Genomic DNA, 25,755 nt, shown 5'->3' with positions numbered 1-25,755 from the left:
GTGCTGCAAATCTCTTGTAAACCGTTTTTCCATTAATTCGCATAATTACGCTTTCTCCAGAAATCGAAACACATAACTACTGGTATAGAAGCATTAATGAACATTTGGTCAAACCTTTAGAATAGGCTTGACTATGTTTATCTTAATGTATTTTGCTTTTTTCTAATGTATAAAAATTCTATAATAGAGATCAAATAATTCTAATGTATTTTCTTATAATATCATTGCTCTAAATATAAATATAAAATAGAAATTGCTATTTTTTCTTATAGAGAAAAATAACAAATTTTGTTTAGAGAAATAAACAGTAATAAGATGGAATAACATTGCTTCTAAATGCTATTACAAAAATAAAAATGAAAAAATACTCTTAGAATAACTTATATCTTATCGTTAGGTAAACACAAAATCAAACATTTTAATATATACTAGTGTTATTTCCCGTACTACGTACGGGCACTAATATGTAAAAAATATTTTTAGATATAATATGGAGAGTTTACAGGTAAACTAAATGTTATTTTTGAATATAAACCTAAGAAATTTTATTTTTGAGGTTTATCAGTGTAAACTTAAAACAAAATAAAAACTTTGGTTTATATTTACCATTTTTCAATATAGACGCAAGATAATTGTACGAGTCAAAAAAAAAAGACGCTAGATAATTGTAAAATATTGAATTTTTTTTTTAAAAACCAGCAAATAAATTATTAGATATAAGAATTCAGAGAAAACATATATCTTGGAAAAACAGTAAAAATATTAACCTTATTTTCTAAATAATTGTGTCAGTATCACTTGTTATCTTTTATTTCTTCTCCATGTATATAAGAAAAGATAAGGAACAATATATAAGAAAAATAAAAATAGAATGTGTAGGTTATTTCTTAAGCAAACAAAAATAATATTCTATAAAATTGTAAAAGCATCTATAAACTAAGGATAATCATCCTGAGATTAGATATGAGAGTCTTTCTTTCTTGTCTTTCTTAAACCCCGATTTTTTTTCTTTCTAATAGCAAAACAAAAGAAGAAAAAGTTATAAATAGGTTGGAAGAGAGCTCAGTTCATGAAAAAAAAAATTGAGCATGGAGATTATAGACATTTTTAGTTTCACTAACCCGGACTATAACCTTCGTTTTTCCAACTTTGCATGGTAAGCCTATCAATCCACAACATGTTTATATTCCCTTTTTTTTCTCTTTTCATTGAAAAAAATATCTTTGGAAGACTATTAATTCTTGTGCTACTGTTTGGCCAGAACTGTTTCGGTATGGATCTAGTAAGAATTGTAAATTTGGCAAGAAGAAATGAATTTAGATTTAGGACATCGTGAGTTAATTTTATCCAGTGAAAAATGCACAGTTTCAAAAATAGTGGGATCATGGGTGTAGTGGGAGAAATATTAGCATTTTTATTTTACATAGAAAAAATCAGTTACTATACAAAACTGTTTTTTTTGTCACGAAATACAAAACTGTTTTTCTTTTTAAGCATTTACAGTTTTTCTTTTTTTTTTGGTATTTTTCTATATTTATTTTAATATTTTCCACATGTCAAAATTTTATTTGTTGAGTGACTTGTGCTTTAGTATATAAGGGATATATATATTTACTAAAAGCAGATTATGTCGCTGATTTTAAGCTTCACTGATTTCCAGCCTGCAGTTCAATATGAACCAAAATTTCTAGCCGTCACGGTTTTTTTACCCAAAAAAATTCTCATGGTTTACTTTTGACCACCACGCCTAATAATATTTATTTATTGTTTTCTAAAAATTATATAGTCATATTAATATGAATTTTTAATATCAAATTACTATTTTATCGTGGAATAATTGTAACACCTATTACCATGGTATCAAGTCCTGATGCGGTATAGGTAAGGGAGTTCATAAACATGTCTCATTATTGTGTCCAAATATAATCAAACATATTTTACCAAAAAAAATATATAATCACATAAATTTCATTTTCCCCGTAAATTAGGTATTGTGTCATGCGTTATACCATGGCGACATAACTTTTTGTGTGTCAGATTGGCAATTGTCATGAGGATCTTATTTAATTTCCACCATCTTTTTTTATTTTAATCTACTAATCACAGATGTATTTAACTGAAAATATGGGCATGAAAAGAAAAACATGGGAATGAAAAAAGATTCCATGTTTGGTACGTGCAATCAGTCTTTTGAAATTTAAACATCCCATTCAGTATTTCTACATATATATAACAAATAAGACAATCAGTCTTGTGATTATGAGTCACTTTGTATCTCAAATTGTCTTAGTGTCTTCTTTTTTTTTTTGATAAATTTTATCGGCCGATTCGGTCGGTCCGAGAAGAACGCACCTAATGCTACAAAATGAATTAGTCCGAAAGCATATCACACTGTCTGATCCGAGTTTGAAATACATTCCGACTAATATCAGAGGATAGACCGATCATCTGTTACGGTTCACCATAAAACCACTTTGACCGAATTTCAAGTCCAGACTGACCAAACATTTGATCATTTAATTCTCATAAAAATTGAATTCATGACTGATATGGGTAGACACCAAACCTCAAGAGATTTTCACTATATTACCACCATTTGGTTTGTCTTATTTATTATTTAGTATTTCAATAACTAAGTATTGTGAGTCACTTCTTTATGCAAAAACATGCAAAACAATTCTCAACTTTTATTATGACCCATTCAGTATTTCAATAACTAAGTATCTCAAATTCGTGTAATAAAGAAGTGATTCATAATTCAACTTTTGTTTTTGCATGATTTGGTTCTATTCTCATCTTTTATTATTTTTAGGTAAACGGATAATTCTACAAAATATAAAAAAAAAGGGAAATGTATGATTTGTGGAAAATACTCCTATTATAAAAATCGAGAAAAGGATCAAATAAAATAAATAGGAAGCGTACGGTAGTCTGTAGATGGAGTTGTTGATAACACCAAGGGGCAGAAGTTTTTGGACTCAACTTTATGAGTGATATTGTAAATCGGGATCAGTCGAGAAAAAAAAAATAGAAATTGTAAATCGGGACAATATACGAATAGTAGATCATTGATCGGCACGCGAGATTCGTCAGAGTCGACAATAATTTTCTCTTCTTTTTATTTTCACTGATATTTCTTACTTCCATGTCTCGTTTATATATCTTTCCTTTTATTTTTCTCCTTTTCTGTTTTATCTCTACGCCAAAAACGTTTTCATAACTAGCTTGATACAGTAACAGTGATATACACAGAAACAAATCAACTCACCCGAGTCCCGAGACATATTGAATAACTTTAATATTAAGCAAATGATTTTCGTTCACTGATTTCATTCTAAGATCATAAAGTATAAATGTTTATTTTTCACACAACATGCATTCTTTAATTTTAATAATCCGGAGGTGTCTGCAGACCGAAGCTCGACCATCTAATTCTTTGGAAGCATGTTCATTGGCACAAACTTGCATTTCTTTTTCTAAACGTATAGAGCTCACTCGTCCAGTCCGTTGAGTAGCAGAGAAATACTTATCACGGAATCCTGTCGCGTAGATTCTATTAAAAAAAAATTGACTGAAGATTCTATAACTTGTACGGTTTAATATCATATGATGACTAATTGACTATATCCTAAATTTAAAAGAAGTGACAATATATTCCATAAGATTCTTCCAAATACTATTAAGAATGGATGCATGATGAATTAATTCATTGTTGATGAATGTTGTTATATCAGAATTATCATGTAGGCCAATGATATAAATGAAAGGAAATTAATTTTGATTTGAAGGATACGTGCCGCTGAAATATCTGACATACTTTATTTAAGAAATACCGGCATTGATCACGTTTGATGAATTTTCAAGTAAGACTTTTCGAAAATGCTATTCTAAAATATATACAGGCTCAACCTGATATGATAAATGGTCTCCAGTAATAAAAATGAGTTATGTTTGTCCAATAGTAAGCGGGATTAAGATATGATTAAGATATCTAATTATCTTTTTAATTGGTAAGTATCTTTCATGGGGTTTGTTTAAACGCAATTACCTGGCTGAAAATGGTTTTCAAACGGAGGAGAAGAATGCAAAATTTAGCTGACATTTCGATTAAGGGGGTGATTGGTAGTTGCTGTATGTGATCTCCACATTCTTATTTATTTCTACGGCACCAAATTCAGAGCAATTAAGTTTTAAATTTTTTTTGAAACTACAACTCTTGAAATAATCTACAGCTGTACAAGTGATCTGCAGAGCCAAATATCCAAATCAATTGTTTTGTACTTTCCATAAAATTCTACAGTAATAAAATCTAAAACCACAGCAAAAAGTTTACAGATTTTTTCTACAGCAAAATTTTTAAAACTACAGTCATTACCAATCGAACCCTAAGATTTGAGTAATTATACAAATAAAATAACCCTCAGCCTGAAGGCCTTTGGCATTAAAAATACTTGTAAGAGTATTGGCCAGCAGGTAGATCTAAGGACCATGTCCAACAAAGTCAATCCGAGAAAAACAAACCGAACCAAATATGAGTTAGTGTATGCGTTTATTTGGGTGTTATTTATTTAATGGAGGGTTTAGTTTAGGAACAATTTACTTGGTTATAGTCTAAATACTTAAGAAAATCTCTATGATAACAAATTAATGATGTTAGTTTTGGACAAAAATATCTCTAAGAATATAGAGAAAACAGTCTAAAACCTTCCAATTTACATAACAACTAAAACAATTCTCAACCTAAAACCGCATGAAATCCGTGAAAATGCATGGTACCGATAGTTTCTCTAAGAAACTCATTTGTCGAGACTAGCTTTTTGGAAAGAAAAACTCGTCAGTAAATTTTCAAAACACTCAGAAGAATTTTCAACAAACGGATTTTTGACGGATTTTCGATGAATTAACCAAATTGTAACACATGTATTCTCCTCTCTCGAGAACGTCATGTTACTTACTGTAGAAAATAATCGTCGGAAATGCATCACTAAAATTTTCCCACGGATAAAAAATGGTAAAAAAAATTTCTCAACAATAATTGTCTGCAGTCTTTCAGAAATATGCCCAACAAACATTTCCTAGTAACACATTAATTGGTAATCCGTCGGTAATGATTTCTTCAGGAATTCATCAATTTTTCTAAACATTTTTTTTTTAAAATCAAATATTTGTATTTAAATAATTAATAAAAACAATCAATCAAGAGCTCATAATTTGAAAATTAAAATACATAATTAAAAGGTTTCATAAAATAAATCTAAATTTTGATTATTATTTTTAAAATAAAAATACCTATAAGTCGTTTAATCTATGTCTCATCTTCTCAGTAACTTTTTGGTTTTTAGCCAATTGAGATAGAATCATTGCATTTTGGTTCTCTAGCACCACGATCCGCTCATCTTTGTTCCTTAGTTGTTCCACAATTTTGAGAGCAGTAAACGGAACCTGCTCCACGACCTAACCCAACCAGCCAACCTTTTTATAACGTTCCGACCGCCCACAGCTAATGGACCGCCCACGCCCGGCCGCTCTCTCGGCCCGTGGGCTCCATCCCATCCGACGGTTGATCCGTTAATTTTCTAAGGCTCGAAATCATTGTTTACTAACCCTGCAATCACAACTCGACATTTCTCCGTGTTTTGGCCTCACTCGCACGGTATCGCGAATCACTTCCCGATAGGTCACCCATTCTTTCACTACTCCAGCCTAAGCACGCTTAACTCTGGAGTTCTAAACGAACGTGTGACGAAAAAGATAAATCAACTTTGGTGACATAAGTAGCCAAATCAATTTTCTTAAGACTTTCCACATATCATAACTTGGGATGTTACACTTTCTTCTTCGGAACTGCCTACGAGAAAAAAAATAATTAAAATGAATACAATACAAGTGAACTGAAATATTTTAAAACATATCCCAAGCACGAGGTTGTTGATTTGTTCAAACTGTTTGATGCCGAAAATCCATCTTCCGACGACGTAGAAGCTTGGATAGCAGTAAAATGCTTTAGTTGGTCGAGACCAATTGGATGACCTCTCACATAACCGGATCCTGAATTAGGCATGTCTGTTTGTTAATGTATGCCCTCTTCAAGAACATCAAACCGCCCATAAATTACCATCATTCATGTGAACACAAGTTTTGTCCGGACCCATTTAATTTTAAATAATTATGTAGTGTATTATATATATGGTTATTCATAATAATTTCCCATTAAGTAAGTCCAATTTTTTTTTTTTAATTTGTCTGCAAACATGATTCACTTAACAAACATGATTCACTTAACTGAGGATCTTTAAGTTACAACATTAAAAGTAAGAGATTCCAACTCAAAGTAGTAGTGATATATTTCTTGCATAATAATTATTATGATTATATTTTCCGTTGAAAACTGAAAGTAAAATAATTAAAGGGAAGAAAGAAATCAACCAGTCAATCCCCAAATCTGCGCTAAAGAAGGCAAGTTTTGTCCGGACCAACCCGACCTGAACCGGGTCAACCCGAGCAGAGCTGTTTTCACTTTTCACCTATAACCGTTTCATGACTTGTGACTCGTGATGAGTGCTTTCTCTCTCTACACACGACATCGTCTCTCTCTCTCTAACTACAAGTCCACGCACGCAGACAAGTTCTTCTTCGTCTTCTCTGTTAATTTTTCCATGCTTGAGAGTCCAATCTCCTGACCAAAAGGCCAAGTAAAGATGGCGAAAACAGAGCTAGCAAAGATCTTAATCGAATCAGTAAAAGAGATCGCTTCTATTTCAGATCACCGTCCACCGATGAAGACACACTGCGCCCATCTCTCCCGGCGTTTGAAGCTTCTCCTTCCCATGCTGGAAGAGATCAGAGACTGCAAAAACTCTCTCCCTGAAGAATCGATGATGAAGGCTTTGCTATCTCTCAAGGAATCGCTCCTCCATGCCAAGGATCTGCTTATTTATATAAGCCAACTCAGCAAGATTTACCTGGTGCGTGTAAACAAAGTATCTTTTGATTCTTGATGCTATTGTTTGTCGGGAATACAGAAGCGGATATGCTCTGTTTTATTTTTTTTAATGTTTTGTCTTTATGATTCTTTTAAGGTGCTGGAGAGAGACCAAGTCATGGTTAGATTCCAGAAAGTGACAGCTCTGTTAGAACAAGCATTGAGTGAGATTCCTTACCAGAGTCTTGAAATTTCAGATGAGCTTCAAGAACAGGTACGTAGAGAGAGAAAGAGATTCTTTGTCTCTAATGTTTGGTAATTACATTTACATTTGCTTGTCTCTAACGGTCTTTAAATAATTATGGATTGAGTGCTAAATGATCAATTCATAACCAGAGGTCATTAATTCAACTGGAAAGAACCCATGCCATTGTGTCAGAAGTCCCCGGTTCGATTGACCGCTAAGACGAAACTAATGGGGATAACGGATTTCAGCCCCGAACTTATGTTATTAAAAAAAAGGAATAAATGATCCTATGTGGCCACCTAGTGGTGGGCTAGTGGTACCCAGTTGAGTTAAGCGTCATGCCGTTTGGCTGCGCGTCTCTAGGTTCGATTCGTCTCTAAACCCTATGTGGCCATAGAGTGCTTTACGCCACTTAAAGGTATGAGCGCAGGCTGGCTCTGAGTCAGGGGTGACTACGGGTTGCGGACAGCTCTTTGAGAGTGGCTACGGGCTGCGGAACATCCCTGTTAAAAAAAAAAAAAGATCAATGCATATACTTTTCTTAACCAAAATGGGGGTCAATAGTATATACACATTAACCACTCAAATTTTTGAGAGTCGTGTCCAATGTTTCATTTCGCTATGTCCATGACCACAACTTTGCTTCTACTTAATTGTAGGTTGAGCTTGTTCTAGTTCAGTTAAGAAGATCGATAGGCAAAGGCCGCGGCGAAAAGTACGATGACGAGTTGTATAAAGACCTTCTATCTCTTTACGACGGTGCAACAGACTCTGAGATCCTCAGGAGAGTGGCTGAGAAGCTTCAGCTGATGACTGTAACCGACCTTACCGAAGAGTCTTTGGCTTTACTTGACATGCTTAGTACCAGCGGTGGTGATGACCCCGGCGAAAGCTTTGAGAAGATGATGATGCTTCTCAAGAATATCAAGGACTTTGTGCAAACCTATAATCCTAACTTGGAAGACGTTCCATTGAGATCAAAACCGTCGCTTTCTAAGGCACAAGATGAAGATCAGAAGAATGTTCCTGAAGATTTTCGCTGTCCGATTTCACACAAGTTGATGAGTGATCCAGTCATTGTTTCTTCAGGACAGGTAGTGTGAAACATAGTCTCTCCTAATTTTTTTAATTTATCACAACTTTTGTTAACTCTGTCTTGTCTTAATCATTTTTAATAGACATATGATCGTGAATGCATTAAGAAATGGCTAGACGACGGAAATTCCACTTGTCCAAAGACTCAAGTAAAGCTAACAATCGACATCGTCACACCGAACTATGCTCTAAGAAGCCTTATAGCTCAATGGTGTGAATCCAATGGCATCGAACCTCCAAAACGTCCAAACAATCCTCAACCGAGTAGTAAAGCCTCCTCCTCCTCCTCTTCCTCTTCCTTCTCACCTCCTTCTGATGAACAGTTAAAGATCGAAGCACTCCTATGTAAGCTCACTTCACAACGCCCCGAAGAGCAAAGATCCGCCGCAGGAGAAATCCGCCTCCTAGCAAAACAGAACAACCATAACCGAGTCGTTCTCGCTGCATCAGGCGCCATCCCTCTGCTAGTGAGTCTCCTCATGAACTCCGACGACCCCCGGACGCAAGAACACGCCGTGACGTCGATTCTTAACCTCTCTATATTCCAAGAGAACAAAGGAAGGATCATCTCCACGTTTGGAGCGGTTCCGGGGATCGTTCACGTCCTCAAGAAAGGAAGCATGGAAGCTAGAGAAAACGCGGCGGCTACACTTTTCAGCCTCTCGGTTATAGACGAGAACAAAATGACGATAGGCGCCGCGGGAGCCATCCCTCCGCTTGTGAACTTGCTGAGCGAAGGGTCACATAGAGGCAAGAAAGATGCGGGGACTGCTCTGTTCAATCTCTGTATATTTCAAGGGAACAAAGGGAAAGCTGTGAGAGCCGGTTTAGTTCCGGTGTTAATGCGGTTACTGACAGAACCGGAGGGAAGAATGGTCGATGAAGCATTAGCTATATTGGCTATACTATCGAGTCATCCTGAAGGGAAAGTAGTGGTTGGAGCGGCTGATGCAGTTCCCTTTATGGTTGATTTTATTAGAAGCGGGTCGCCGCGGAACAAAGAGAACGCAGCTGCTGTGTTGGTGCAGTTGTGTTCATGGGATCCGCAGCATTTGATTGAAGCTGAGAAGTTAGGGGTAATGGGGTGTTTAATAGATATGGCTGAGAATGGTACTGATAGAGGGAAACGCAAAGCGGCACAGTTACTTAACCGCTTTAGCCGTTTTAATGAACAGCAGAAGCAGTCTGGTTTGGGTGTAGAGGGTCAAGTCTCTCTGATCTGAGGCTTAGATGGTTTGCTTTTACAGTTATTTTTTTTCTACATTTTTCATATCAAAGTTACACCACGAGGACAAGATTTTGAAACCTGTACAATGGAATTGTTTTTCTCTGTATCTCTCCTTCAACTCGGAAAATAAATCACAACACAATCTATTGCTTCTGTCATGTTTGAAAAACTTGGACTGCCTTGAGAGCTCCTTTTGATCTCGTCTTGATGAACAAAGAGTATACTTTAGAGTTTAGACATAACAACTAGCAATATGTGACTTATCATGTAAATGATCCAGAGCATAGCCTGCCCTTGGGCCGTGCCAATGAAGCATGGGCTTCCGTAAGAAAAATTGGCCATAACTTTAATAAATATAGTTTTAGTCTAGTGTTTTTTTTAACACCAAACCACATTCATTAATCAAAATTGATCTACCTCATTTTTTATTTTCTTTTTCCTGAAAAAGTGGCCTCCCGATACACCCTAGGACGGGTTCTGATCCGGATCGTGCAACTTCATAAACATGTCTTCATTTTGATTATAAGTTTGGGAAAATTTTAAATGTTATTTACATCAACGAATTCAGCAAGATGAGATTTTAGATTTAGGTGATGATTGTTTCCATTAGTTTCTGGTTTTAGTTTTTGGTTTTTAGATTTTTGTTTTAGATTTTGGTTTTTGGTTTTTAACTTTTAGATTTTGGTTTTTGATTTTCAGCTTTTGGTTTTGGTTTTTGGTTTTTAGATTTTTGTTTTGCTGTATTCTTAGTTTTTTTATAAAATAAGCAATACATTGTTTTAAAATAATATTTTTAAAAAAAATACCATTAAAATTTATCAAAATATAGTGGATTTTATTTAAAATAAAAACATTACCATGTTTTAATTATTTTATTTTTAAGTATTATACTTAAATATAATTAATAAAATATCTATAAACTATTAAAATTATAATATTTTAAAATTTTGAAACTATTTATAAATTTTATTACATAAAATATTTTTCGTTTTTTAGAACTTGAATGGCTATTTTTTCAAATTAATATAATATATTGTATTAATAAAATATTTTAAATTTATAATTTTTAGTTGTTGTTTAGTATGTATAATAAAATTATTCAATAATTTATTTATAGATATTAATAAGTAATTGGTTACAACTAGTCTAATACTAATATTATTATTATCTATATTTATTTACATATATGAAACACATATATTATTTTACATTAATGTTAAATGATAAAAAATATTGTATGGGAATTTTATCTTTATGAAAACATTATTTACTTAATTATTAATTAATTAAAATATAGTATTTTATACAAAATAAACAAAATTCGTTTTTGTATTGAAAACCCACAAAGGTGTTGATTGTTTGCAGTTTCTACATTGGTTTTTGGTTTTTGTTTTTCAAAATCTACATTTTTGTCCAATCAAGATTTCTAAAAAAGTGATTCCCTACAAATTAAGGAAACTAAAACTTATATTATTGCCAATCAAAATTTTAACAAAGTAGATTTCCTAGAAAATAGGAAAACTAGATTTTAGATGTTTAACTAACTTTTCAATGAAAAACCAAAATCCTTGTTTTGTTGGCTTTTGAAGATATGCACGAGTACTACTTTTTGGTAAATATATAAATACAATATATTAACACTACTTAGATGTATATGTTTGTTAAACTCTACACTCTTTTCTTACGTATTTTATTGTATTATTTTTACATTAAAAAATTTAATCAGTAGGAAAATATTTCTTTTTTACAAAAATTCAATAATTAAAAAAAAATTTAATATATTTTTCAAATAACAGACATAATATTTTAATACATTTTAATAATAAAATATAAACTTTTACATAGTTTATTTATGATTTATTTTATTGCTATAAAATTCATAAAACTGAAAAATAATTCAAAAAAAAAAATCAAAATCAAATTAAACATAAATATAAAAATAAAAATCTAAAAACTAATAACTAAAAATAAAAACTCTGAAAACCATTTTGTGTTGATTCTTTTTAGATTTTCTCAGTCATGGTATTTTGATATATTTTAATGATAATTTTAAAATTTTATTGATATTTTCTACATTTTAATATAAATTTCAATAATTTTATTAGTATTTTTTTTGTATTGTCTTAAAATAAATCATCTCATTTTATAAAAACAAAACAGTAATTTCGAAAAATAAATTTTAACCTAAAATACACAAATCAAAAACCAAAAACTAAAATTAAAAACCAAAAACTAAAAACGAAAATCAAAATCAAAATCTAAAAACTAAAACTAAAAACTAAAATCAAAAAGCGAGAAACTAAAACCAAAAACTAGTGAAACAATCATCACCAAAAGTTGGTTTTTGGCTTTTCTTCACAAATTTGTTGAAATTTTGAAAAACTAGTTTCCCTAAATTTTAGGGAATCTATTTGTTAAAAAACTTGATTGGAAGTGAAATGGTTTTTACAAAAACAAAAACTAAAAACTAAAAACTTGATTGGATAAAAAATGGTTTTTACAAAAGCAAAAACCAAAAACTAAAACAAAAACTACAAACAATCAACCTCTAATGCAAAGAATAATCTCATCTAGGCATTTGTGTACAGCTAGGCAGAAATTTCAGACAGATTAAAAGCACAATTGATATGAAATAAAGTTCAAGAATCTAACCAAACAGGCTAGAATTTTATGAGGGCCAAATATCTCAGTCACAATATAATCACATTAGTCACTCCAATTATCCCTTCCTTGGCGTCTTTCTAGCAAAATCTCCGCACACCAAATGTGTCTTTGTTCTTCTTTAGGGTCTTTCGTCCGACCAAGTCTTTAAAAAACATTGACACATTACCTTTGTTACTCGCCGTGTTTGACCACTCTTAACGTCTCGTCGCAGCCATAGAAAATGTGTTTTTTTTGTGGAATTCGGTTGAAAGTTGCTGAGTTGATTTTTGGTGAGATTTATTTGTTATATACTTATATATGTATAACTTTTAGGATTATGAAAATTACTTTTTATAAGATAAATATCATTATAATATTTTTGAGAAGTAAGTTTTCAATGTGTGTCGCGCTCATGTTAATTTTTACGATGTGCAATTACGGAGACACTTTTAATGAATTAAACTATTATATATAATTGTCATTATTAAAAAATATTTCATAATTTATGCCAATTAAATTTTTAATATTAGTTTCATTTTTATATTTTTCAAATAACATATATCATAAAATTAAATTAAATATAATAAAAAATGAATACTCTATTTACAAAAAGGAAAGAAAACATATTTTAATAAAATGAATATTATAGTTACAAAAAAGGAAAGAAAGCATATTTTATGAAAATATATTTTATATATAGTGTGATTTCATAAAAAGGAAAGTTCACAAGAAAATATTTTATGTTAAAAAATAATCATCGCTTTTCAAAATAATATTAAACAACATAATATATATTAAATTAATAAAATATTTTTTACATCAATATATTTTCTCAGATTATTTTGAAAATTAATTTAAATAACATATACTAGAATATCATTGATGAGCTAAAATATTTTATAATTGCTACTATTGAGACAATAAAATATAATTTTTTCAAATGCCTTTTTGTTAAATTTTAGTTTTGATTATATTTTCTATTTTTTTTATCAAAATACATAAATAAAAAAATCTATAAACTATATTCAAACCTAAATACCCCTACAACTTTAAGACTTAATATTTTTTTTTATTTATCAAAAATATTATATTAATACAACATAATATACCTATAATTAGAATACATAAACCAATTAAATTTTTTATCGTTAAGATTATTTAGAATATTTTTAATTTATATTTTATACATCAAAAGTGTAAAGTTACTTGGAATTTACAAAAAAAAAAATATTTTGTCAATATTGATATTTGTTCATGAGTTTTAAAATTTTATTGGTATTGTGCTTATAAAAATTGTACTTATCATCAATTCAGCCTTTTCTACTATTTTTACAATGCCAAAATATCAAATTATATATAATAATTTATGAAAGTATATATACATATATATATATATATGTGAAGAACTGCACTAATGAAATAAATAAAACTAATCAAATTTAGTTTAACTAAAATCAAAATTAAATATGCTACAATTTGAAGAAATATCTATAACCCTTAACTGAAACAAACTAAATTTTTATGCCCAAAATCAAAAGCCTAAGTAAAGAAAAATAAAAAATTTAATCTATTTCAACACAAAAATACTATTATTAAACTTGGAAAAGTAGATACAATTCAATATACCCAAGTAATATTGATTAGATATTATATATTTAAATTACATGTCTAATTAAAATTAATATAATATTATTTAAAATAAATCATACATATATTACAAAATAATTAAAATTAAAATATCAATAATTTTATAATATATTTATTTTGTAAATATATACCCGTAAATAAGTATGAAAAAAATCACCTAGTATATTCTTAAAGCAAAAAGAAATCGGATTTTGAGAAAAATGCAAATATAAGTTTAAAGGATTTTAAATTTATTTTTCTTTCACATAATAATACACAAACCATAAATTTATGTATTTGCCTCAATCGTTTTGGTTTCTTTGCTTTTTTGAGTTTGATTTGCGTTCGTTTTCAACGTATTCCATTTGGGCTGAGAAATAGCAGACACGTGATGGTAAGCATCAACACCAGCAAAAAAAATTCAAGCTCATAGATCGCCAACTGCGTGATATATATAATCTTGGGAAGGAAGTAGCAAAAGTGTCTTTCAACAACCTAATGCAATTGTGACTTAGGAGTAAGAATTAATGACTAGAACACCCCGCAAAAGCATACTCTATACCTTCATGGCTTCATCTTGTTTTTATTTATTTTTGCCGGATGAACCCATAACAGACTAACTTTTTGTAAACATCACAGCCAGTTTTCATGTTATAATATGGAAATTCACATAGGTGGTAAAATAAAAACAATAGTAGAACTTATTGTTAAAATGTCGCCTTTATGTTATGGCGATGGAGCTGATTTTACAAAAAGAAATGGTGTATCAAGTATATACATTTTTATGCAAAAAAAAAAGTATATACATTTTTTAAGTAAACGTATGTTACAAAAATCGAAGATTGATTCTATACACATGTCAAATTACGGTTATCTTAAAGAAAAAAAGGGTAAATGGTTTTCATTAGCAAAAGAAAAAGATGTAATAATTTTCGCAAGTGTACGGAATACTGGAAAAAGTAAAGATTTTAACGTGGTACGTAACATGCATCTACATATGCACATATCTTTATTAAGAAAGACTGACAAAGAAAAAAAGGAAAGAAAAAGCTCCTAAAAATGTGAGAAATCTAAGCTTTTTGGTAACTTTAAAACTATTCTATCAATAGAGAGACACGGAATTGTATGATTAAATTCGTCAGTCTGTAACACCCTTTTACTTTTATGAATTATCCTATTGGTCCAATAAAGTTAATTATTATATACAATTATTTTACAAACTAGGCAGTAGATGATAAAATTCCTAGTAATAATGCTAATTGGTTCTCTCGTACTTTAGTCTAAAAAACCCATAGCCAAAAAATTATAGTTCAACATTAAAACAAATAAATATGAGATACAGATCTGTTAGTTATTACAGTATTTCATAACATTTCAGTGAAGATTACGAATTAAACAAGCACAAACTCGACAGACACTCACACATCTAACAAGTTCAAATCACACAATACGATTACTTCTTTGTCACACCTGATTGTATAACGACCATAATTTGTATAAGAGACCATTCTAATATACCTCTTAGTTTCTCCATAATTGACGATGTTCATGAATGATCCAACTGCTAGGAAACATTCACATTAGGTGCTGCTGCTGATCGTTAGAAGAAGAACCAGGGAGAGTCAAACCGGGCCAGTACTGGTTGGATTGATTGCCCGCAGATGTCAAACCCGAATCCGGCCGGCTTATATTACCCACATGGGTTTCTTCCATTTTCACCGGAGCAGTTTGAGAAACCCTAGAAGCTGTGGAAGAAGATAATACCATGTTGCCCTCATTAGGGAAAGAATATAATCCCATGGATCGATCTAACATAGCAAAGTGGCTAGCTGATCCAAGAGAAGTCATAATGTTACTCTCATTGTTGTTGTTGTTAGCCATGACCGGACCCGAAGTATTAGCTCCATGGAAAAACCCTAAATCATTAAAGAAACTTGAACTAGTGTTACCGTTTCCAACACTATTTCCATTAATAGCGGCTAAGTTCAAACCGATACCACCGAGTTGAGTGAGGTTCTGTAGAGTGGGCAAAAACGGTAGTTGGCTATTTGTTCGTAACTGGATATTACTATTTGTTGTAGGACTTGAAGCGTTGACCATAGACGTTGACTGCTTGTTCTGTGAGGAGGCGGAAGACTTTGAATTTCCGGGCTTAGCCTTCTTGTTTCTCCGGCAGCCACCTCCAACAGGGACGTTCCTCAAAGCGCCGCCTTGTGTCCAGTAACGGCGGCAAGCCTTGCAGAAGTGGCGTGGCTGCGTGAGGTTGTAGTTGTTGAAGTAACAGAACTTGGTGTTGGCTGAGTTACATCGAGGGCAGTTTAGGGGTCCCTCAGGCGGATGAGAGTTCTTAGCTAGCCTCGCTCTCTCAGTCGCTGGTCCGCTGAGACCGGCGGGATCAACTGTGGTGTCGGCTGTGGTGTCAACATGGTTGTGGTTAGGGTTAGGGTTTTGTGGCGGGAACTGGTGAGAGTGTACTTGATGGCCACCAACTAAATTTCCAGTTTCTTGTAGATGGAGCTGATGAGGATGATTAGGATGATTATTCGAATTCGCAGACTGCAAACATATAAAAGAAGAAAAATTAATTCAAACACACAATATAAGAAACAAGTACCCGAAAGTTCAAAAGTTCAAAATTCAATATTTTGTTATTTCCTTACAAAATTTTGAACAAGAAACTTATAGTATGTATTTGGTTTATATATATATATATAGGTGGGATTATAAAGCAAGAAATACCATGATATGTTTCGGAACTTTGATAAAAAGAAGAGACTAAAGATGAAGAAAGATGAGAATAGGAATATGTCTTTTACAAAAATGAATCAAAATTATTAATATAAGAATCAAAGCAATCAATGGAGAACTTAAGAGCGCTAAAAATCACACAAAAAGAAGAAAGTAAAGAAAGAGAAGATTAGGTAATATAAGATCAAAGAACCTGTGGCCAATTAATTGGTGGATCTAAAAAGCTTGAGACGGATGAGAAAACCATCGTTCTTCTTCCCTTTTATCTCTTTGTTCTGCTTTCTTTAATAAAGTTTGATGGATCTTTAAAACTCAAAAGAACAAAAATGGTGGGAGAATCACAATAAAAACGAAAGAAGGGAACCAAAGGCTAAAGAGAGATTGTGAGGAGAGCTCATAACCAAAAGGGAAAGAGAGAAGACAGAAGTTTAGAGAGAAGAGGATGATAGAGAAGGAGCATAAAGATAAAGCAGAGCATAATGCTTTTTTAAACATGGGTCATGTTCTTCTGCTTTATTTCTTTTTATATAATTCCCACTCTCATGCATTATATGTATATATTATAGTATACATATATTATTTTGTTGTGATTCCCTTTTTAGGGTTTGAGTGGGGGGACGTTTCTTCGCCGATAAGGCTCCCTCTGTCGAATAATAACCTTACACACACGTATATATATTGAAATGATTTACAAGGTCATACTATGTAGAGAAAAGATGGCCTATAAGTCGAAATATTTAAAGAAATTCTCGAGACAACCAAAATACCTAATTTTTTTTTATTTTTTTAGGATTGAAGCGTATTAAAGTAAAAAGTTTGGGAAAATCCAGATCAATTCATTTATAGTAACAGGAATTTGGGATGAAGCGGTACAATCGGATGGTTTATAATTCAGTTTTTTGCACATTTGATATTTGGATATATATTAATATTCAGGTTCTGTTCAGCATTTTATATGTAGAATTTTTCTCATGGTTTGGTGTAAGTTTTGTTTTTTTGAGGCAACATACAGTTAACTACTGCTAAAGTATTTTTATAAATCTATTTTCATCTACACGTTTAATTTTAAGGTTTATTTTTCGTTTTTTTTACAGAATAATCTACTACAAATATTATTTTTCTTATGGAACTTCTAACCTTATACGGAAGATTCTTGCATCTTTAATTTTTAGATGGTAAGGAGAACTGGATATATCTGATCGTGATTAAAAAGATACCATTTGAAACAGATGAAAAATTGGCTCGTGAATGAACTAGTTGTGGCAAATCAATGTCAGTTAATTAAAAATGCGGTAAACTACTGATAAATCTTTAATCAGTTGGATTTGTGAATTTTAATGGAGACCCATGGCAGTTTTATATATGCGTGTGCATGTGTAATAGCGTAAATGTAATAGCATAAAAATATTTGCTTGTAGTTAAATTCTATGATAGCAGATAATCAGCCTACTGTTTGGGACCTTGGATGAGAACTTGTCTATAATGCAATGAAGAAAGAACAAATAAATATGAATAATCGGTTCTGTTCTCCTATCTTTAGATACTCATTAAAATCGAAAACCGAACGGGTTTAACTAATTAAAAGGTAAATATGATGCCTTCAACTCGACCTAATACCAATGAACTATATACTAATAACATTCACAACAATTTCGTTAACAAAAAAAACAGTGTCTTTAACAAATGCAGTGCATTAACCTTGATTAAAAAAACAAGTCACAATAATTTTCTAATTATAACTTTTGTTCAAAAAAGGCTCTTATTACTAGATTTTCAGACTAATCATCTGGTATTTTTCTATGCTAGTTTAGGTTATGTGATTCAAATTCCATGAACACCTCGTAATCTAGTCTAGGCCAATAAAACAACATAGATAGACCATTGTCAAACAATCGATTTCTGGTAAGTTTGTCGCAATTATCATTTTTAGTTAAATAATGCACGTACAACTGTTCACTATGATATAGATGCGTAATCATGAAAGCTTACTTACGGTATCTTAGTGGGGGCAAGAGTAGCCTTATCCCTGATTGCGTTCAAATATTCAATATATAAAACAATCTTATTAAACAGGAATGACTGAATCTTAGTATGGATGTTAAGTTGTTAACTTGTCTATATTAAAAGAGAGAAATAAAAAAGAAAAAAAAGCATGAAAAGGGAAAGATAAAACATGTCATTCACAACTTCTATCATATGGCTGAACTTTTATTTTTATTTTGAAAGAAAATAGAGATCTTGCAATTTGTCTACATTTTATGCCATCTTTTTCTTGCTTTCCTCTATCAATCTTCTTATCATCTCTTTATTTTGTTTTATTTTGACAAGATTTTTCCTCATCTCTTTAATTTTTGTTTTACTTTGACACGAATTCTTCTAATCTCTTTCATAACCTGTCTTTTCGTATATAAATGCTTTTTTGTAACACTTTCGTATATAAATGCTAACCATCCTTTTTCAGCAAGAGACTGGAAATGGCGCATATGCATGTTGCATTACATGCAAACCTTTGCAGCTTTACATGTTCCATATCCTACTTCAATTTGTCTTTTTTCCTCTTTTTATTCATTTTTAAAATCTTATAACTAACCCAGAAATTTATATCAGTTTATTCGAAAAATACTATTTGTGACAAAACATAAAGAATCAACACTTCATACATTATACGAAACATTTTCTCTTTTAATTTGGAAGTATATCCATGTTTTACTTAAGGATTTAGCTAGCGTTGCAGTGAGAAATTTAATGAATTATCTCATGTTTTGGTTTTGGCCTATGTCAATGCTTCAGTTATAAACTAACCTATTGCTTTCCTCAAAAAAAAAACTAATTTATTGCTTTAGGGGCTTCGTTTTTGGTCAAAACATTCTATTGAGAAGTAGTGGAAAGTTTCTATTACGAATTTAACATGGCTACGTTCTAGATCGATCATATATCGTTTTCCATGATAAATTTGAAGGTTTAACATCAAATATTAATCATTATAGCTACGTCTATCCGAAACTATTTTCATAATCACTTTAAAAAGAACTTGGTGTGATTATAATTTGTACCACTCATAATTTGCAGAACATATATCCATTCAATGAAGCGAAGCAATGCATGTATTCAACCAGGTTTAAATTTGACGTTTTAACTAATTAAGATCCGTAAAACTTAAGTACGTATAGTCTAAATTAACCGTACATTCAGTTTTCTTTTTCTGATAAAAAAACTGTTTCCCAGTACAACTTCATATACTAATTGAAAATAATTTGGAGTAATAATATTCACAGTTCAAATAAGTATCATATCATGCTATGTTGTGTCCGACTGTCCGTAGTAAAATGTCTACGTACAAAGATCCTATATATATATTCCTATTTGTTGGTAAGATATTATATAACCCAAACACTTTTTAATTCGTGTCTACTTATCTTAAGGTATTTAAAAAATTATTTGATATTCTTCAGAAATAAGTGGTACGCTTTTCTCTAAATTCCACATTATTTTCATAAATATTTCTTATCATTTTTATATTTAACTAATTAAAATTATAATTAACATATTAACTATACCTTTAAAAAAAACTATACCTTTTAATATTTACAACAAGAACTGCCGGTGGTAGCTATCAATTGTTAAGAATATCTCTGTAGCCATACAAATGGTGAATAATGGCAAAGGAACAAGACACATTCATTTCAAAACTAAGTTTGAGATGACTATGTCATTTATATAAAATATAGAATACAAATATTTCCTAAATTTGACAACGAAATAATTGTTCTATTCTTTTTCTATGTTTGTTTTGTTACCATGCATTGTAACAATTAATTAGTTAGTTTTATTTTTTTTAACTTCAAATCTTATGAAGTTTGATATGAACCAACATAGTCATTGTGGAAGTTCAGTTGTAATACCTTGGGGAACATAGTTATGAAAATAGAAGCTATTTTTATTTGGAATTAGCTGTTTAGCAAGTCTTTTTTTTTTTTTTGAAACAAGCTGTTTAGCAAGTCTATCCGCAACTTTGTTGCCCTTTCTTCCAATCCAAGTAAACTGGATGCCTTAAAATTTTTTGACCCACCATCGAACTTCTCGAACCCAATTAGACGTATCAAAGTAGAGCTTCTGGTTGTTACGTATGTTACTAATTAGTTCCATTATTTCTCTATATTTTACTCTTTCTAATTTGTTCCATATAATTTACCTTCATTCTTTAATATTTTTTAATTAGCACTAGTGAGAACATTAGTTTATATTGATATGGATTGCTTAGATCACCTTTAAAGGATTCTGAGCGTGAACTCATTTGGAGAATTACTAAGGGTTTCAAGACCATCTTCAATTATAGTTGCAAAAATAGAGAAAGAGAAATACCACTTAGTACGATCACACTTGACTTAGTTGACTAGAACCTGAAAGCATATATCCCCTCTGTTCTCTCCAGTATTCTTAGGACTTATTAGAACTATGCTGGCTTTGAAACTCCTAAGTCCTAACTCCCACCATCATTTAGGCTTACAGCTCATTGTAGCCACAGATCAAACTTAGTGTTAGATACTTCTTCCTTGCAAGGTCGACCTTTAAATACTACAGTAGCATCACCTACAACACTCTTAAAATTATAACACTTAATACTCTATTTATGGCTTCTATCATTACAAAGTAAAGTCAGTGTTGTACTTGTATATGTAAGATATCGAAAAAGGTTTCAGATTAGTTAAAAACGTTTTTACTAAACTAAAATTTATAACGTGTAAGAAAGTGATAATGACAACTAAAGTAAGAAGGTGGTGGTGTGAGAATCAGATTCGATGTCAACTAACTGAAAGGAAACGAGCAGCTTTTTCTTTATTTTTTTGAAAGAGGTTTTGGAGCAGGCAGCTTTCCCCTTCACGATTATATATATTTTTGTTTGTGTAGAAAGGTTACCCATTTGCCATACATTCACCAAGCATGTAAAGATGGGATCTTGTCATTAAAATATACTTATGGTTAAGATGATATAAAAGTAAATTATTTATTCCATTGTAATTAGGCGGAAAATGTATACTCTATAATTTACTTTTTCGAAAGATGAAATCAAACGCATAAGTTTCGAGATCCTGTAGAAACTGCAACGTTATTGCATTAGTGAATAGCATGTGCTATATGGTTGTAACTGCATATTTTGGTGATGCAACGTGGCAGCTCAAGAAACTAATTATCATATCCAAATATGTTATGGATCACAAAGATCAGGCCAATTCCATTGCTTTAAACTGTTAAGATAAATGCGATTTTAGAAAAGAAAAATTTGGAAAAATGCCATCAAATGAGATTATATTTTGAAAACTACAACATATTTTTGATTTTTTGAAAACTATACTTATTTATAAGTGATGTGACAAAATTAACCCTAATTAAGAGTAGGAAAATTTGGACTCATGTCCATTATATATGAAAAATTAAGTATCTATACATATCAACTCAGATGCTATGCTATAATATATAATGTTATGAAATGTGACAAAATTAGCCTCACCTGCGCGTAGGAAGGCAAAAAATGTGTCTTTTTTTTTTCGCAGCCAAACAAAAAATCAGTTTCACTTACAACCCTCTCGCATGCGAAGAGCAAGATCGTCTCCACTATTGCGAATCACAGTTGAAAAAGGGAAACGTCGGCGAGTTAACATGGGTGACAGCGGCCGAAGTTGGATAATCAAAAGTAAGATTACGGTGGACTATTCACGGTAACGGCGGCGCGATCTCATATCCAAAAAGGAATGAATCAAGGTAAATAATGTTTGATTTATAAGGTATTTAGTGCAATTCAAACCTGTTTTACAACAATTAATCGGAACCAGTTTCGTTTGCATATCTGATTGGAAGGGGTAACTGCCAAAGTTACAAAAGAAGGTATTGTTATTCAATTATTTTTGTTTTAAATTTTATTTAAGATTTTAATCTTTGGTTCATGTAAAACGAGCCTCGTCGAAGTAAGTTTATGACCATACATCTTCTTTGTGAACACAAGTTTCTGGGTTCGTGGATTGGGGGAGAACTTGATGGATGATGGGAAACATGAGACTATACTGTGTGATGCATGTAAATAGTATAGATTACCATTGGTATTTGTAATAGTTCAACTGGTTTAGTGTCCTTACTAATGTCTATGTCTGTGTTTTGGGTGTTTGTTTCACAACACAAGTTTCTGGGCCCGTGCGGGAGGAGGGGGAGATAAACTGATGTATGATGCAACCGAGGTGTCTATACTATATAATAAATGTAAATAGTATAGGAAAAGAGGAGAAACTGGTTAACATACATGAGGGTTACCTCTTGTGGCAATGCTTATGCAACAGAGAGCCTAAATCAGTACGCCTCACTCACAAATGAGTCACTTGCAGTTGCAGCCATATCGACGTTCACCCCGGCCAACTCCCATAGTGACATGTAGGATGAAACCCTGATGTTGTTCTTTATCTACTCATATACTACTTATATTGACTTGTTGGATGGAACCCCTATGTTTTCTGTGTACTTTTACAATATTTACTTGCACGCCGTATCTAATTTCAGGTTTCTTATGTATTCTATGCAACACATATGTACTATTGTATTGTCATCTATATAGCAATTATTACAACACACTTTGATGGAATTCAACATCATCCTTAAAATGACAGTTATGTTTGTTAACCTTCTGCACTTGTACCCAACTTGTTGGAAGAGCTAAACTGCAAAGAAGTATGCATGGAATTAGAACGACATGGGTTAATTTAGACTATACTTTATAATATATGTTATAGTATAGTCTGTCACATGGCAGCATACCCTAACTAAAGCTTATGTACAGTTTGTTTATACTAGCTTCCAATAATTGACATCCCCTTAAGTGCATCAATTTTATCCGATGTTTCTTCTGGCATAGAACAACACATTCTCGCAACATATACAACCTATCCGTGATATATGCTTCTACAAAACATATGGAGATATGTTGGATTGTTTATACAACCTATCCATGATATATACTATATAATATATACTATAGTATAGTTTGTCATACGTTGGAATAAGCATAGTTAAGTGTGTGTATACGTTTTGTCTAAAGTAGCTTCCAACAATTTCGTAGTCCTTAATTTCACCACTTTTATCATGTACTTCTTCTCTCTTTTGACAACACATTCTCGCAACTATTACAGCTCGTGTGTAATACCTTGTAGGGTAAAACATTTTCAATATGGGAAGCGCTAAGTATGGTTATTGTTTCAAACTATACTACATATGTTGTATAGTATAGAACAATTTGACACAAATTCTCATATCCTTGGTTAAGTGTATACATGTTTCATATAGAGTAGAATCGAGAGCATTTTAAGTTCACAAGTTGTAGCGTGTTTTTCTTTTGCAATAAGTGTAGAACTTGTGCCAGACTGTACTATACTATACTATACTACGCAATGTATAGTAGTCTGAAACGGTAACCATGCTTAATGATGAAACATCTAATGTTCGTTGGAAGGTTGTGATTTTACTACGCTTATTTCTTCTTCTTCATACATTGTTATTCATTGTGTTGTCTATTTTGCCATAAAGCAGAAAAAAACCAACTATTAATACTCAATATAATGAATAAGAGCCAAACAAATGTGCACATGTATTTTAACTTCCATAATCATCTCACGTGCACGCGCTAGAAAGGAGAAAACGGGAAAATTTGGGCTCTAATTGTCCCATCCGTTTGGTGTTACTGTAGCATGGACATATTCTTCTTTTTTTGCCTCTTATGAATATTCAGCTAATTCACCCTTAAGAGTATTGTAATTTCAATACTTAAATGAAAATTAATAGAAATAGAACTAGTAAAATAAATGATTTATTTGTTTTATTTTAAGATATACACACAGAGATTATGGATGTTGGTATTTTTTGTTTAAAATTTTTGGGTTTTCGTATTTTTAATGGCTGTAATTCTTTTTTTTTTTGTATATGTGGAGAAAGATACAATCTTGCCAACATGTAACTAGGAGTTTGATGATTTTTGTCATAAATTTTACTCTTAAATACATTTAATAATCACCTAATTATCTTATTTCATCAGATAAAACAGTTTCTCATTCTTCTTCTTTGACAAATTTGACTATATTAAATTTAACACGAGTATAAAGAATTTGGAATACATGTAGCAATAGTTATGTTCTCAAAAATTATGTTCTCGGCTAGTTTTTTCTTACACCCAACTCTATTAAATTTCATGATTAAACAACATGTTTAATAGTTCTAAGGCACTTAATAACAAATACGATAAAAGGTAAGAATGCTATTTATATAAGATTATGTTTCAGCGATAAAGTTGAAAATATCAGTAGTTATCCATTTATAATTTTAAAATTTATAATTCACTAAATATATAAAATATATAATTCAATAAAATTTTTATAATATTAATAATTTCCAATTTCTATTATTTTGTGTAAAATTTTAATAAGGGTAAAAAAGTCTTATAATACACAAATAAATGTACTTTTCAAAATATTATTAAACAGTATATTTTTAAAATTTACAATCTTAAATAGGGTAGTCTACAAATTATCCCTTTTAAAAAGTGTTTTGCATTACGAAAGACAATGCAATTTCTAATATATATTTTATTTAAGTTTACTTACGCATGATGTTTTTAGTATTAGTTTAAAAAAAAAATTTCATATGTTATGCGCATATATTCAACTCGAATAAGGTGTTCCTGAATAATTAACATTAATTATAGCAAATGGAGCATATATTAACACCTAACAATAAAATTACAAAATAGCGATACGGCCTAGTTTTTCTATTATAAAAGCTCTACTATTAATGTGGGTTTGGGATAATTAATCTATGAGTTCCTTTGGATAGAGCACGACGTCTGCCTCTAGTTTCAGGCTTACGACCTCCGGTCAAGTTTGCCTCCGATCTCCGGGCTAATTAAAAGGAAAACTTTTAGATAAAGGAAGATCTTTTCATATTTCATGATATGAAAAAGTCTAACATGTATCTTGACTAGGTTTATTTATAAAAAGACTAACTCTAAAACAAGGAGATCGAGTAAGAAATACTTTCGACTAAGAGACTTGCAGCTAGAACTAAAGTTTATGCACTAAAACGTTCTACTTCTACTTTCCAGATCATTCAAATATTACTTTGATTTTATATTCTTGTTTTGTTTCACGTTTACGTAATATCACAAAAAATCTTGCATTATTTTACACTAACAATGTATACCACGTATGTTACGAA

General features: G+C 31.3%; 2 protein-coding genes and 1 long non-coding RNA gene across 5 annotated transcripts; 2 read left to right on the top strand and 1 right to left on the bottom strand.

Moving 5' to 3' along the window:
* The first annotated feature begins 6,539 nt into the window (after positions 1–6,539).
* On the top strand, positions 6,540–9,650 carry LOC106446914 (U-box domain-containing protein 12-like). Its single transcript, XM_013888731.3, has 4 exons — positions 6,540–6,965; positions 7,080–7,196; positions 7,829–8,263; positions 8,348–9,650. Exons 1-4 carry the CDS (start codon positions 6,699–6,701, stop codon positions 9,485–9,487), a joined length of 1,959 nt encoding a protein of 652 aa, XP_013744185.2. The 5' UTR covers positions 6,540–6,698; the 3' UTR covers positions 9,488–9,650.
* Positions 9,651–15,053: 5,403 nt separating this feature from the next.
* On the bottom strand, positions 15,054–17,004 carry LOC106446915 (dof zinc finger protein DOF2.2). Of its 3 annotated transcripts, XM_013888734.3 has the most exons (3): positions 16,703–17,004; positions 15,759–16,317; positions 15,054–15,677 (listed from the first exon to the last, which is right to left on the bottom strand). In XM_013888734.3, the coding sequence occupies exons 1-3, from the start codon at positions 16,754–16,756 to the stop codon at positions 15,337–15,339; spliced, it is 954 nt and encodes a 317-aa protein (XP_013744188.2). In that variant the 5' UTR covers positions 16,757–17,004; the 3' UTR covers positions 15,054–15,336. The 3 variants fall into 3 exon arrangements, with proteins under 3 accessions (XP_013744188.2, XP_013744186.2, XP_013744187.2); XM_013888732.3 differs by having other exon boundaries at positions 15,054–16,317; positions 16,703–17,000; XM_013888733.3 differs by lacking the exon at positions 16,703–17,004 and adding an exon at positions 16,501–16,694 and having other exon boundaries at positions 15,054–16,317.
* A 3,416-nt stretch (positions 17,005–20,420) lies between these two features.
* LOC125608051 lies at positions 20,421–23,126 on the top strand. The gene is made up of 2 exons (XR_007339073.1): positions 20,421–22,581; positions 22,685–23,126. It is a non-coding gene; the product is annotated as an uncharacterized LOC125608051 (long non-coding RNA).
* Positions 23,127–25,755: the final 2,629 nt, after the last annotated feature.

The sequence above is a fragment of the Brassica napus genome, chromosome A4 (assembly GCF_020379485.1).
Source record: "Brassica napus cultivar Da-Ae chromosome A4, Da-Ae, whole genome shotgun sequence".
Lineage (NCBI taxonomy): Eukaryota > Viridiplantae > Streptophyta > Magnoliopsida > Brassicales > Brassicaceae > Brassica > Brassica napus.
Note: the sequence above shows the minus strand (reverse complement) of the source record. Positions and strands in the feature narration are given on the sequence as shown.

What these genes read in the sequence shown, in the direction of transcription:
- LOC106446915 (XM_013888732.3), bottom strand. Translation starts at nt 16,756, where the DNA reads ATGGTTTTCTCATCCGTCTCAAGCTTTTTAGATCCACCAATTAATTGG. An exon ending in CACCAATTAATTGGCCACAG is followed by an intron (nt 16,318 to 16,702) that starts GTTCTTTGATCT and finishes ATATGTTTGCAG; the next exon opens with TCTGCGAATTCGAATAATCA.
- LOC106446914 (XM_013888731.3), top strand. Translation starts at nt 6,699, where the DNA reads ATGGCGAAAACAGAGCTAGCAAAGATCTTAATCGAATCAGTAAAAGAG. An exon ending in AACTCAGCAAGATTTACCTG is followed by an intron (nt 6,966 to 7,079) that starts GTGCGTGTAAAC and finishes GATTCTTTTAAG; the next exon opens with GTGCTGGAGAGAGACCAAGT. An exon ending in CAGATGAGCTTCAAGAACAG is followed by an intron (nt 7,197 to 7,828) that starts GTACGTAGAGAG and finishes ACTTAATTGTAG; the next exon opens with GTTGAGCTTGTTCTAGTTCA.